The following is a 12,802-nucleotide window of genomic DNA, read 5'->3' as shown; positions in this document are numbered from 1 at the left end:
ATTCTGACATTTCATAGTAATTAGATTTGAGATTGTAAACAAATTAACAGATTAACAAGAAAAATTATTAAAAATCAAAACTAATTATCAATAATAACAAACAAATAATTGTTATAAAGTCAATATTTGAAAGACTTAAAAATCATATTTGATTCAAATTTTTATACCGACTCGAAAGATAAGATAAGAAAACTTTACCAATCCACACGTTCTTAGTGTTTTCTTGTGTATCGATTTACAAGCAAATTGGTTTATTGGTTTGCATAAAAAAATTTCTTGTTGTACATACAATTGACCTTATTCCAGTTGATTTTGTTATTAACATGATTAACTTTGCAAAATGTGGCATATATCGATCATTCAACTCTTCACTGCGACTTATTTCTACTATCCCACTTCAAAAACAAGTAAATATTCGGTAGATCTCTAATTCTTGATTTCATTAGACAAATTTATTAGGTGCCAATGTCTGCAGAAAACCCTCTAACAGACACCTATGGTCGGCATCATAATTATTTACGAATATCTCTCACTGAAAGATGCAATCTCAGGTGTACGAAACTTGTTTTTCTTCATTTGCCTGGTGAGATTATTCTCTTTTGTAGGTCAATATTGCATGCCAGAAGAAGGGATAGCTCTTTCACAAAAACCAAACCTACTAACTACTGATGAGATTATAAAGATTTCTGAATTGTTTGTTAAGCAAGGAGTGAATAAAATACGCCTCACAGGTGGGGAACCTACAATTAGAAAAGATCTGGTTGAAATAATCGGTAAGTTTTTTAAAGTAAATTCTGTACTTTTGGGAGTAGAATCAATGAAGGAATACTTTATCAAATATTTAAGCAAAATAGAATCTGACATCAGGAATGTTTGGATTGCAAATAGGTGTATTAAATTAATATTTGATAATTATATCAATAAAGAATCAATGTTACTGCTCATTAATCTTAAAAAAGAAAAGAACATTGTCTTTTCAAACAAGACGATTACTCCCCTTAAGTACAGAATTACTCCCCTTTGTGTGCACCTTGACAATTTGACAAAAATTTACAAAATAGCAAAACTCAAATCAATAACTGGTCTTGAAACTGTTGCTATGACAACAAATGGACTCACTTTAACAAGGCAGTTAGTGACTTTACAAAAGGCTGGCTTAGATGTTCTAAACATCAGTCTGGATACTCTTAAACCAGATAAATATGAGAAAATTACTCGTAGAAATGGATGGAAGCATGCGATGATGGGTATAGATTTGGCTCTTCAGTTGGGATATACTCCTGTTAAAATCAATTGTGTTATCATGAAAGGTACTGTAATAGTAACATGTTTATCCATTCTACAATATCATTATTGTCAGACTTGAATGACTGTGAGTTATTAGACTTTGTGGATCTCACCAAGGACAAAGATCTAGATGTTCGTTTTATAGAATATATGCCCTTTATGGGGAACAAGTGGAATGAAAATAAAATGGTGTCTTACAAGCAGATGGTAAATGAAATTAAAAGCATTTATTCTGGATTCTATCCTATGGATAATGACCTTAATAACACATCAAAAGTATGTATATCTTATTATTTGTGTTTATATAAAATTTAAAACACCTTTTAGGCCTGGAAAGTTCCAGGTTATAAAGGCCAAATAGGTTTCATAACATCAATGAGTGATCACTTCTGTAACTCATGCAATCGTCTAAGATTGACAGCTGATGGAAATTTAAAAGCTTGTCTGTTTGGCAACACTGAAATTTCATTACGAGATGCGCTAAGAGCAAAATGCTCTGATGATGATTTGATGAGTCTTATTGGGGCTGCAGTGAAGAGGAAAAAGAAACAACATGCTGGTAACTATTGGCTATTTAATTATTGTTATTTATAGTAGGTGCATGCCTAATGTGAAAAGAAGGTTTGTTTAATGTAGTGTGGAGGAAAGCACTATAATTGTTCTTTACAGGCATGTTCAATTTATCAAAAATGGAAAATCGCCCAATGATTCTTATTGGTGGATAGCACGTGTAGATTTTTCTATAGAATAAAAACTAATTTTCCCTCTTTATTAAAAAAGGTAATGAAAATGTAAAACGTAAACATGTACACTTTCTACATGCATGAATTTAAAATTAAGAATTTTTTAAAATCATAAAACCTAAAGCTCTAAAAACGATCACTATTCACAAATAAATACATCCAAATTCTAATTTTAAATCTCCAATTTTCAGACAAACTGATAATACCAAAACAACGATTCGCATTTCCTCTAATGTTCTCTCACTTCTCTTATCTTTATGGATCAACTGTAAATGGAAATTCCAGGAATATTCGTCTCTACTCCACTGAAAATACCCCCAGAACTCACTTGACCCATGTAAATCAACAGGGCAAAGCTACAATGGTGGATATAATTAAAAAGCCCGTCACCGTTCGCACAGCTAAAGCCAGAGCTATAGTCAAAGTCGGACGTAAAATTACGAAACTCATCAGCGCAAATGCCGTTAAGAAAGGGGATGTGCTTAGCATTGCTCAAATTTCTGGTATTATTGGGGCTAAGAAGACTTCAGAGATTATACCACTCTGCCATAACATTAACTTAAGTAAAATCAAAGTAACTGCTGCTTTGAATGAAGAAGAAGAAGAAGTTCAACTTTTATCTGAAATTCAGTGTGAGGGAAGGACTGGGGTGGAAATGGAGTCCCTGGTTGCGGTCAGTGTGGCTGCTTTGACGATATATGACATGTGTAAGGCTGTTAGTCGGGATATTGTGATCACGGATATTTGCTTAGTGAGTAAAAGCGGGGGTACCAGTGAAGACTTTGTAAAGGAAGAAGTGAAACTTAGAGATTATGACCATAGGCCTATCACGAGGTTGACTCCTTTTGTCGGATCAATGTAAATATAATTAGTAAAAAATGGCTATAGGATTATTATTAATATCACCGAAGAATATTTTTATATTAAAATATATATTTTCATAATGCAAGAACATGTTTATTTAGATTATAAAAACTTACCTATTTTTATATATTATACATATTTACAATGAATAAAACTATTAGTTTAGTCCAGATTAAACAAATTTCTTTTGATGGGGCTTCACAAACAAGCTATCTTCAGGCATTAAAATGCTAAAAGTAACAGTTTCAATCACAAATCATAACTGACAGTTATGCTTGATACTTACACATTAGAATTTGTTGATATTCCAGGAACACTGATTGGCATTAGTTTCTGCTCTTCGGGTACTTTAACCGTAAGGGAACTTTTAGGACCGGTTTTCCACATGTTGCTCTGCTCATCTACAACTGACGCTTCAATGGCTAAAAACAACAGTTGACCCTCAAGTATCGTGTAATTTCAATAGTATTACCTAAGAGATATTGTCCGCCCCTTGGGAAAGCCAACAGAAACTGAGCGGAAAAGAAGTCTTTGTGTGGTGTCACGGTTTGAGTAAGCATTGAAACCTGCTCTAAAACCTGCAAATACAGTAATTAACGACTAAAACGGAAACAGTGAAATTTTAAGTTAAATTCAAAATCAAATATTGTATAAATTTAATTTCAGTGGTCTTTGATGATTTGCTGTGATCAGCGATTGTTCTTTGTGGACGACTGTGAGTAAAGAAAAGCTTTTAACATTTTTCAATTAATATTCCTACACTGAGAGATATTTTTGCCCATTCCAGCTCTCTAAAGCGTTTGATCGATTGTATATTTTACCTACAATTTTGCATATTGATTTGTCATATCACCTTTGGATCAATATCTTTATTCTTCGCAGGGCTCTGCAATTGAGAAGTTACACAAATAACCACTTGTTCTATTCTCCTGAACAGTCCTGCTTTCATTCCATGCTGTATAACTCCCTCTACTTTAACAGCCAACTGCGAACCTGCTTGGACACTGATAAACTCCCCCATGACCCGAGGCTGGGGAGAAATGGCTAATTTGACGCTGGTCGATTGCAGGATTTGGAAAAAGAAACGAGGCACTGGAAAGCTCGCATTGACCAAGATTTCCACAATTTTTTTAAGAATTTCTACTTGCTAAAGAAAAAAAGTAGTTGAAAAAAATCGAAAAGGTGGAAGTTTTACTTTGTGGGTTATTGTAGAGGCCGCACCATCTGGCAAGAGATTTTGAGCGGCTTTTAAAGCGGTTTCACAGGCCTTCACGAGTTGTCGTGAATCTAAATTTAGGTTTTTACTTCCGAATTCCATTGGGCCTTCCCGCATTTTTGATCCACTGGTGCATACAGTCTCCAAACATTGCTCCATAAGAACACACATTTGCTGAAGACTAGAAAATATCCATAAAGGATTTTTATACAGCATAAAGATTTTATTATTCTTATTGTAATAAATCTACTTCTTACATTTGCATATTCTCTAAAGTCACTGGATCGGCGTCAAAGGCAGTTTGATACAACTTCCAATGCAGATCACCACAGTTTTTGAACTCCTTAACGCATTTTCGCATTTGGTTGGTAATGTAACCGTATCTCTGATGCTCGTCTCTTTAAGACACTATTCAACAATCAATAAGACTTCGAAATTCGGAACTTACCTGGTGTTTTGTACAATTGTTGCGGCAATTGCGGGAGGTGGGACTATACACAGAATATTACAAGTATAAATTAATTGAGCCAGACATTGTAAGAATTCCGACCGAATTCTCATATATTCAGCTTGAAATGAAAGATTGTGGGAAGGAGTGCTAGCAGCTTTTAAAGCTGCTATTGCTTTATTGTAATGAATGATGGCTTTGTCCAGCCTGGTTACTAGAGTACTAGAATCATCTTTATATAGTATTGATTCAGCTTCAGACATTTCTTTAAGGCAAGCCAGCCAAAAGTGGAAATGCTCAGAACTAACTTGTTCTGTCAAATGTTTGAAAATGTGTGTCCCAATATGATGGTGTCCATAACGAACTGCTGCCCTGCCAATACAGTAATTTGACCATAAATCGTTAGAATCAACACTGGCGAACATCGCGTTTTGAGTCTCTTCATTCCATTGAAAACAAGACAATAGCTGGAATATCAAGGTACAGAGCATTATTTTAGTGCTAATTTGTGTTTTACTGGGATGTTCTAGCTTTGAAATTGAATTAAGGAGATTGATAACTGTTTGAAGTTGAGGAAGTAGCGATTCAGGCTTTAGCCCGCCAATTGCACCAAGAGCTTCACAAATTGCTATAGTATAATCACCTGGAAAAATTCAATCATGTGAATGAACTTAAAGCATTTAAAAAATTATCTACCATCAATATTATCAAGTTTGCACCCCATCAAATCCACGAAAGTGTCACAGTATTCAGGTTTAGCTTCACATAGTCTAACAGCACACTTCAGCGCAACTTTTAGATGTTTACGATGGATTTGTCCCTCTGAACATGTCAGAAAGAGAATTAAAGTTTCCAGTGAAGTAATTACTTCTTCTGTCCCATCTGGTTGCAGATTTTCACAAAAGCTATAAATTTTTTTTATTAATGGAATTTTAACTTGACAATAATCTTACCAAACACATAATATTTGAGACAGTATTTGTATTGATTGGGCTGCAATGCTAGCATAAGGTGAATAAGCATGTTTGCCACATAATTTCCTTAATTTGGTACTAGAGGATTTGTGCTGAAAGCATAACATGCTTGGAGATTCCATGAGAACCTATAATCCACATAATAATACGCCAATATGTAACAATAGTCTTTAAATTTACCTGCAAAACACATAACCCTGGCATAAGTATCTTATTTCTCTTAGTTGACAAGACATAATCTATTAAATCATCAACAGCACCAGGTGGCCATAAATGAGAGCCAGGCTTAGCCAATTCATATAGATGCTGTAAGGTCTTGGATTTGACCTCCCATCTTGGATCAGTTTTCAAATATTTTAATAATAAAGTGACCTATATAATTGAAAAAAAAAACAGAGTCTTTGATTTAAAAAAACATAGATTTAAATACCTGACTAGAAATGTTAACTAAGGTGGCAGCAGCCAACTTGGTAAGTGTATTCAGAATGACTAGTACAAAATCTTGGGCAGGATAGCTAGGCAAAAGATCTAAGCATAATGTTCGTACCATAGCTGCAGTACTTGTGTCATGATGCATGTATTGAAGGATTGGAATCAACTGCAGCTTCATATTTGCTGCAGTTGCTTGCCCTTGGATCATATCTGATACTTTATTGCACATACTAACAGCAAATGTCTTAGATTGAGCTGCAAACAAAATTGCGGCAAAAATCGCCGCATCAACCTCAACATTATCATGAGAGTCTAAACTTCTTCGTATACTGTGATGAATTTGTTGCCTCTCTGGGATAATTGCAGCAACTGCACCAAAAGTCCTTAATGTGACTGCCCTTGCAACTGGATCATTTGAATGGATAACACTAAAAATTTTCTCTCAATCTAGTAATCTTTGATGTTGATGTAAGGTAGATTTACCTGTATATTCTCCTAACAAACTCATCAACATTTGAAATTTTATCTAAATGCTTTTCACTTTGTTGGCAAACCCGTAACACACAAAGACGCAAGAAATTGTTTCTAAGATCAATATGTATTAAAATAATGACGTTAAGAACTGAAATTTAAACACTTACCCCATGCGGAAAACATCTGCCAATTTAAGCAGAGAAGCATTAATGAGTATTGGAAATGGATATTTCTCAAATAATTTTGGAAATCTAACTATAGCCTCACATTGTTCACCTACTTTGCCTGATCTTAGACCTGAAGGAAAACTTGGTAAATTCCCAATAGCCTGTTAGGACTAAATATGATTAATGAAAAAGGAATATAATAAAATGTCAAAGGAAATTTGAGAATATGCCAAGATAATATCAATCAATTATTCACGCAAAGGTCTGAGGTATACAATTAACAACTTCATGGAATAGCAAGTATATTATCTAAAATTCTCGTGTAAAGATAAATAAGTGTTTTAAAGCTAGGGCTTAAAACAATTGTCCAATCCTGCTACTATATGATTATAAAAGAGACTCTTCCATTACATTTCCCAAAAGTTTAATAAAGGTCTGAGATCTAGTGAATGTAAGTATTAATATTTGTATGAGCACCTTTATCTAATTCAGTTAGTGCTGAATTTGCGTCCTGTTCAGGTTCTCCTAAGTTCTCGTTAAAACTAGTGACTCGTACTCCTAACATTTCTCTACAATTTGAGACTTTTTTCACTCAGGAAAGTTTACAAATAATAAATTATAATAATTTGAATAAACTTTTTACTAGGTTAGCGAATTAACACAAACTTGTGAAAAAATTGGGTTAAGTTGCTTCCTATAACCTAAATTTGAAAATGTAATCTATGTCGATTAGAATTCTTCGAACAATATCTTGTCTCTTTCTAACATATATATTTATAGACAGATAACTATATATTTAGATCCTACAGTTCTCTTATGTTTTCATTGAGTAAACCTTATTTCTGTCAAAAGATAAATTTGTTTTTGTTTGTCAATCGATTTAAATTTGTTTTAAAAATACAGAGAGTAAACAAACTGTTTTGTGACATTACCCAAAAATTTATATACAAGTTCAGATAACATTATCTGCAATATGAAGCAATTTTGGTCATTTAACTCTCATTTCCAATAAAAATAAGTGGTGATACCACTCTAATAATTGCCATATTTTCTTTCTCATGTGCTATATTGACACTTCTAATAGTAACAACTCAATCTGCTTATCCCTAAGGGATGTGGTATTTAATATTATATTTTGTCCCTTGCGTGGTGCATTGCACTTCTGTGTTGTACTACCAGCCTGAGCAGGTTCATATTGCCTTCGGTAACACCACACTTCAGATAGTTGTAACTTGGACCACCTTTAATGACACATTTGATTCAACTGTGGAATATGGGATTGACGGCCTGATTTTGAAGGCTAAAGGCTCCTCTAACAAGTTTGTTGATGGGGGACCAGAAAAACATAGTCAGTATATACATAGAGTAACATTGGATAATTTGACTCCCGATAGCAAATACTGTAAGCAGAAAGTTAAATTTAATGTGGTCTTCATATATCAAAATGGAAATATTCCAGTTTATCATTGTGGTAGTGACTTAGGATGGTCCAATTTGTTCTGGTTTAAAACGACTCCTACTGGTGATAATTGGTCACCCCATTTAGTTATTTATGGGGATATGGGAAATGAGAATGCCCAATCACTAGTACGCCTGCAGGAAGAAACACAAAGAGGCCTTTATGATGCAGTACTTCATGTTGGAGATTTTGCCTATGACATGGATACTGTAAGTATCTGCAACAAACTATTAATCATTAAACTAAACAATATGTTAAATTTTTTTATAAAAAAAAAGGATAATGGAAGAATTGGGGATGAATTCATGAGACAAATTGAGCCTGTTGCAGCATATTTGCCTTACATGACTTGTCCAGGCAATCATGAAGAAGCTTATAATTTTAGTCACTACAGAGAGAGATTTAGTATGCCAGGTGGGAAGCAATCTATGTTCTATAGTTTTGATATCGGCCCTATGCACATTATTTCCATATCTACTGAACTTTACTATTTCATAAACTATGGATTTAAGAGTATCGTTTTTCAATATGAATGGCTAGTAGATGATTTAGTGAAGGCCAATTTGCCTGAGAATAGAGAAAAACATCCTTGGATCATTGTTATGGGTCACAGGCCTATGTATTGCAGCAACAATAACACTGACGATTGCACTCATCATGAGACCCTGATAAGAGTGGGACTGCCATTTTTGCATTTCTTTGGCCTTGAAGATCTATTTTATAATTATGGCGTTGATCTGGAAATTTGGGCACACGAGCATAGTTATGAGAGATTATGGCCAATTTATAAATATCAGGTTTTAAGTTTAGTTTTTTTACTCTCAACTATCATAACAAAAATGTAATTTTCAGGTCTTTAATGGGAGCTACGAAGCACCTTACACCAATCCAAAGGCCCCAGTTCATTTTGTGACAGGGTCAGCTGGTTGTACTGAGGGTACTGATGGGTTTAATGCAAGACCTCCTTGGTCTGCATTTTCAAGTAGAGATTATGGGTATACTCGATTAAAAGCTTTTAACAGCACGCATATTTACTGGGAGCAGGTAAGTGATAATAATTACTGATTGACACACAAAAATTTCTTAAATTTGTTTCAGGTATCTGATGATAAGCAGGGTCAGATTATTGATTCTGTATGGCTAATAAAAGATTCTCATGGATCTTACCCCAACTCAAAAATCGATTGGCAAAGGGTTGAGGAAATGAGGTTAAAAAATTTTAATAAAATCAATTGAATTAATAGATGGCGATTCAATTCAAATTTTTAATTATCAACATATTGCATTTACTGTTTAATGAAAACTAATATTTTATTTCTTGTAATATTTATTATGTACATTACTATACTATTAATAGGTACAAAAAATAATAGAATAAATTTGTGAGAATACATAATAGATTTTACTTAAGCTTGACCAATTTTATCACAGGATTTCCATGCCCCAGAATCACTTTCTTTTTTGCTATACATGTGTCATTTAAAGAAGCAAATCTCTTGTCACATTTATTAATCTCCATACATATCTCAGCCTTACGATTAAATTTCAAAATCATATTAACATCCCCTCCATTAGGTCCGATATATCTATCACAGTCAATTGCTTTGTCAAAGTCTTGCAGGCAGCATTGCAGAAATTCTGCATTAACCACAAAGTACTTGCTAATGTCATAAATCTGGATTTTGAGTGTATTAGCAAGAATACCTGTGATAAATACATCATCAATCCAAAAAAACTTGTAATAGCTTGCTGAAGTACTCAATGCAAGTGCTACTTGTGGGGTAGTTATATAAAACCACCCTGAGACAAATGTAGGGTAGAGGTTTGGCAAATATTCCTGTGAAGTAACAAACCATTTATTTGTTGGGTCTCTAACAGGTTTCAATTTATTCAGTTTATACCCAGCAATGAAAGAATGTTTTTCAATTTTTTCTAATGAATTTAAAATGTATTTGAGTTTATGCATATTAATTACAGTGTCATCGTCCATTTTTATAACATACTTCACATTTGGACAGTAAATTCCAGCCCATTTTAAACCCATTATGTGCTTGTATGTTAAATTTCTGTATGCCTCTATGAAATTTCCTTGAACAATATCCTCAAACTTTTCACTCTCTAGTTTTATTGTTTGTTGTTTTGTAAATTTGTCTTTGTCAGTTTTGCCAAGCAAAAATACCTTTTTTAGAGGTAGTTTTTTAAGGGATTCTATATTGAACGTCTGGCGAATTATATTTCTAATCTCTGTGTTTCTAAAGTGGGATGTAATAATGAAAACTGCAAGGATGTTATCACCTGTAATATTGCATGTCAGCTTGGCATTGAGAAGATATTTGAAAGTAGTATTAAATAATTTGGCAGGTTTATTGGTGGATTTAAGGTAATCGACATTGACTGTTCCTCCTAAGGTAGTAGTATCCAAGCTGTTCTTTTCAATGAGGTTGAATGCAACAATTAGGAAGATTATCACCATTGACACTAATACAATACGTCTCATGTTTAATATTGACATGGTTAAACATTCTTTTTTCGTAAGTTCGGACTGATTTTTCACTAAGTTAGATATCAACGATCAACATTTGGATAATTAATTTTGACTCAACTAATATTAAAAAAACAATCTTCAGTTATACAATTGAGCACGTAGATCTGACAATGTTGAACGTAGAGATAATAACAGGTCTGTATTTTATTTATACTCAGGCAAACTAGCAACGTTGCCACATTTTAGCAGAATTATAATTTTCTCTAATTTGTACAAATTTACGCAGCATAACCTCAAATTATCTTGAAATTTCTTAGGCTTTATTTTTCTTTTTAATTTTGAAAAAGCTATTGCAATATTAAAGTGTTACCAAAAGAACGAGAAATTAGATAAAATGATAATTGACTTCTACGAAACCGAAACTCAAAGAAACAAATTATCTCAACCAACTTTCGTAAAAGATTTCAAAGACTATGGCCAAATACACCACATTCACTTTTCTCCATTTGAATGGACTAAAGATGTAATACTGCTCTCTTTCGAGAATAAAATATTATTCGTACGTCTACTGTTTAAGGTAAATCCATAAAATATTCAGTTATATAAATTATATAAGTTTTAATATAATTCAGGAAAGCATTGTTATTGAGAAAGTATATGAATTTGCACACCCAACCAGATGCACTGCCCTTGGTATATCCCCAAATATGTCCCTGACAGTGGTACCCAATCAAGTAATATTTGCTGCAGCAGGCACTGATTATAAGATACGAATTTTTGAAAGTGATTTGCAAAAAAATAATTTGTGTAAGGTAAGACTGAATTGAAGCCTTGTTATTTTTCAGTAGTGATAGTACATAATACCAAAGAAAATTAAAATGGAACCAAAAAGGAAAGCTCTTTGCTTATCAAATGCCCAAATGATAGAGTTATGAAAATTTTTATTAGAAGTTGACAAAATAACCATTATAAAATGGCTTCCTTTTAGGACACCACTTCAAAGGCATTGTGTTGAACTTTCATAACTTTTTCTTATTCCTTGATAATAGGTTTTAATTGGACACACCAGCTACATTAATGATATTTCCTTTGATTCTGAAAACACATACTTGGCTTCTGCAAGTGATGACAATACAGTTAAAATATGGTACTGTGATAAGTTTAAGCTGAAAAGCACTTTTCATTTGACTTCTGCTGCAATAACTGTGGCATGGCATAGGTCTGATCCTGGAAAATTATTGGTGGCAGAAAAAATTGGTAGTAACTTGTTATCGTTAAGGAAAATTTCTATGATTTATTAAGATTCAATTTTCAGGTCTAGTTAAGTTTTTCAACACAGAAACTGAAACACCTATCCTGTCCCTAGATTTTGCAAAGTCATTATCATCAGCCCATTGGGCACCTTCCGATAGTCGAATATTAGGCACTTTGCAGCTTGGGGAACTATTATTATGGGATTTAACAAAGCCTTGGTAGGCTTATTGATAAGGTTTAGTGGTTGGTGATAAGTTTCATAAAGATCTCTTGTAGTTTGCCACAGCAGAGCACGCTCCTTTTCTCAGAAAATGGGGGAAATATTAAATTTTCTCCTCAAGGAGAACTAGTGGCTGCAGTGAATAGCCTTGATGGATCTTTAAAGGCAGTCCACACAATTACACAAAGTTTAAAACTGACTGCCAGTGTTTCTTTGCCAACTAACGTTCAGTGGCATTTGCATTATCCAGTTGTTTGTGTCGGGGATGACACAAAGTTGTGTTTTTGGAAAATTACAAGTTTTTGATTTTTAAATACACAATTTTGCTACTTTTTATAGAGTTTATTTTGCTTTTTCCCAATAACATCACCGCGTATACATGAAGTGTTGATGAGACTTCAAATTGAAGGTCGACTTGCTGTTTTTCGGAATCGCAATTTATAAAATATTTTATCGAAACATATACTTACCTAATAAGATTTATTGAAAATACTTAATCCGTTCTAAGGAAGCTTACTCTTTAGGATATTGAAAAATATGAAGAATATTACACACTAGAATTTGAACTTTTCATCTTTTTTGCCATGGCATTAAAAAAAATACAAGCGCGCAAGCCGGGAATGCATTCATTTGTTTGTCGATTTTCATCCAATCAGGAAACTATCTGTGACTCACGTGACCATACATAAAATTAGACGATTCACGTAAACCTGAATTATCTCTATTTCTCTTTATCCGGTAAGCGCAGCATTCATTAGATAGAAACAGCACGCGTTCGA

General features: G+C 33.6%; 4 protein-coding genes across 8 annotated transcripts; 3 read left to right on the top strand and 1 right to left on the bottom strand.

Annotated features, from left to right (window-relative positions):
• The first annotated feature begins 15 nt into the window (after window positions 1–15).
• Window positions 16–2,913, top strand: Mocs1 (Molybdenum cofactor synthesis 1). 2 transcript variants are annotated; one of them, XR_010732935.1, is made up of 8 exons: window positions 16–407; window positions 460–553; window positions 606–773; window positions 1,062–1,310; window positions 1,361–1,563; window positions 1,615–1,846; window positions 1,957–2,067; window positions 2,222–2,356. XR_010732935.1 is itself a non-coding variant. In XM_066291585.1 (7 exons), exons 1-7 carry the CDS (start codon window positions 324–326, stop codon window positions 2,890–2,892), a joined length of 1,701 nt encoding a protein of 566 aa, XP_066147682.1. In that variant the 5' UTR covers window positions 16–323; the 3' UTR covers window positions 2,893–2,913. The 2 variants fall into 2 exon arrangements, 1 of the variants encoding a protein (XP_066147682.1); XM_066291585.1 differs by lacking the exon at window positions 1,957–2,067 and having other exon boundaries at window positions 2,222–2,913.
• Window positions 2,914–2,943: 30 nt separating this feature from the next.
• INTS7 (Integrator complex subunit 7) lies at window positions 2,944–12,790 on the bottom strand. 3 transcript variants are annotated; one of them, XM_066291575.1, is made up of 14 exons: window positions 12,494–12,790; window positions 6,606–6,735; window positions 6,448–6,549; window positions 5,963–6,392; window positions 5,713–5,904; window positions 5,512–5,660; window positions 5,255–5,463; window positions 4,559–5,201; window positions 4,368–4,508; window positions 4,090–4,291; window positions 3,748–4,041; window positions 3,367–3,472; window positions 3,181–3,316; window positions 2,944–3,124 (listed from the first exon to the last, which is right to left on the bottom strand). In XM_066291575.1, exons 2-14 carry the CDS (start codon window positions 6,608–6,610, stop codon window positions 3,067–3,069), a joined length of 2,667 nt encoding a protein of 888 aa, XP_066147672.1. In that variant the 5' UTR covers window positions 6,611–6,735; window positions 12,494–12,790; the 3' UTR covers window positions 2,944–3,066. The 3 variants fall into 3 exon arrangements, with proteins under 3 accessions (XP_066147672.1, XP_066147670.1, XP_066147671.1); XM_066291573.1 differs by lacking the exon at window positions 12,494–12,790 and adding an exon at window positions 7,083–7,421; XM_066291574.1 differs by lacking the exon at window positions 12,494–12,790 and adding an exon at window positions 6,862–7,073.
• On the top strand, window positions 7,454–9,480 carry LOC136344277 (acid phosphatase type 7). The gene is made up of 5 exons (XM_066291586.1): window positions 7,454–8,007; window positions 8,065–8,273; window positions 8,343–8,861; window positions 8,917–9,108; window positions 9,163–9,480. Exons 1-5 carry the CDS (start codon window positions 7,719–7,721, stop codon window positions 9,298–9,300), a joined length of 1,347 nt encoding a protein of 448 aa, XP_066147683.1. The 5' UTR covers window positions 7,454–7,718; the 3' UTR covers window positions 9,301–9,480.
• Nup37 (nuclear pore complex protein Nup37) lies at window positions 10,147–12,355 on the top strand. Of its 2 annotated transcripts, XM_066291590.1 has the most exons (7): window positions 10,147–10,595; window positions 10,692–10,744; window positions 11,011–11,126; window positions 11,182–11,361; window positions 11,599–11,806; window positions 11,865–12,021; window positions 12,080–12,355. In XM_066291590.1, the coding sequence occupies exons 1-7, from the start codon at window positions 10,510–10,512 to the stop codon at window positions 12,327–12,329; spliced, it is 1,050 nt and encodes a 349-aa protein (XP_066147687.1). In that variant the 5' UTR covers window positions 10,147–10,509; the 3' UTR covers window positions 12,330–12,355. The 2 variants fall into 2 exon arrangements, with proteins under 2 accessions (XP_066147687.1, XP_066147688.1); XM_066291591.1 differs by having other exon boundaries at window positions 10,151–10,744; window positions 10,796–11,126.
• Window positions 12,791–12,802: the final 12 nt, after the last annotated feature.

Source organism: Euwallacea fornicatus, chromosome 16, assembly GCF_040115645.1.
Source record: "Euwallacea fornicatus isolate EFF26 chromosome 16, ASM4011564v1, whole genome shotgun sequence".
NCBI lineage: Eukaryota > Metazoa > Arthropoda > Insecta > Coleoptera > Curculionidae > Euwallacea > Euwallacea fornicatus.
Note: the sequence above shows the minus strand (reverse complement) of the source record. Positions and strands in the feature narration are given on the sequence as shown.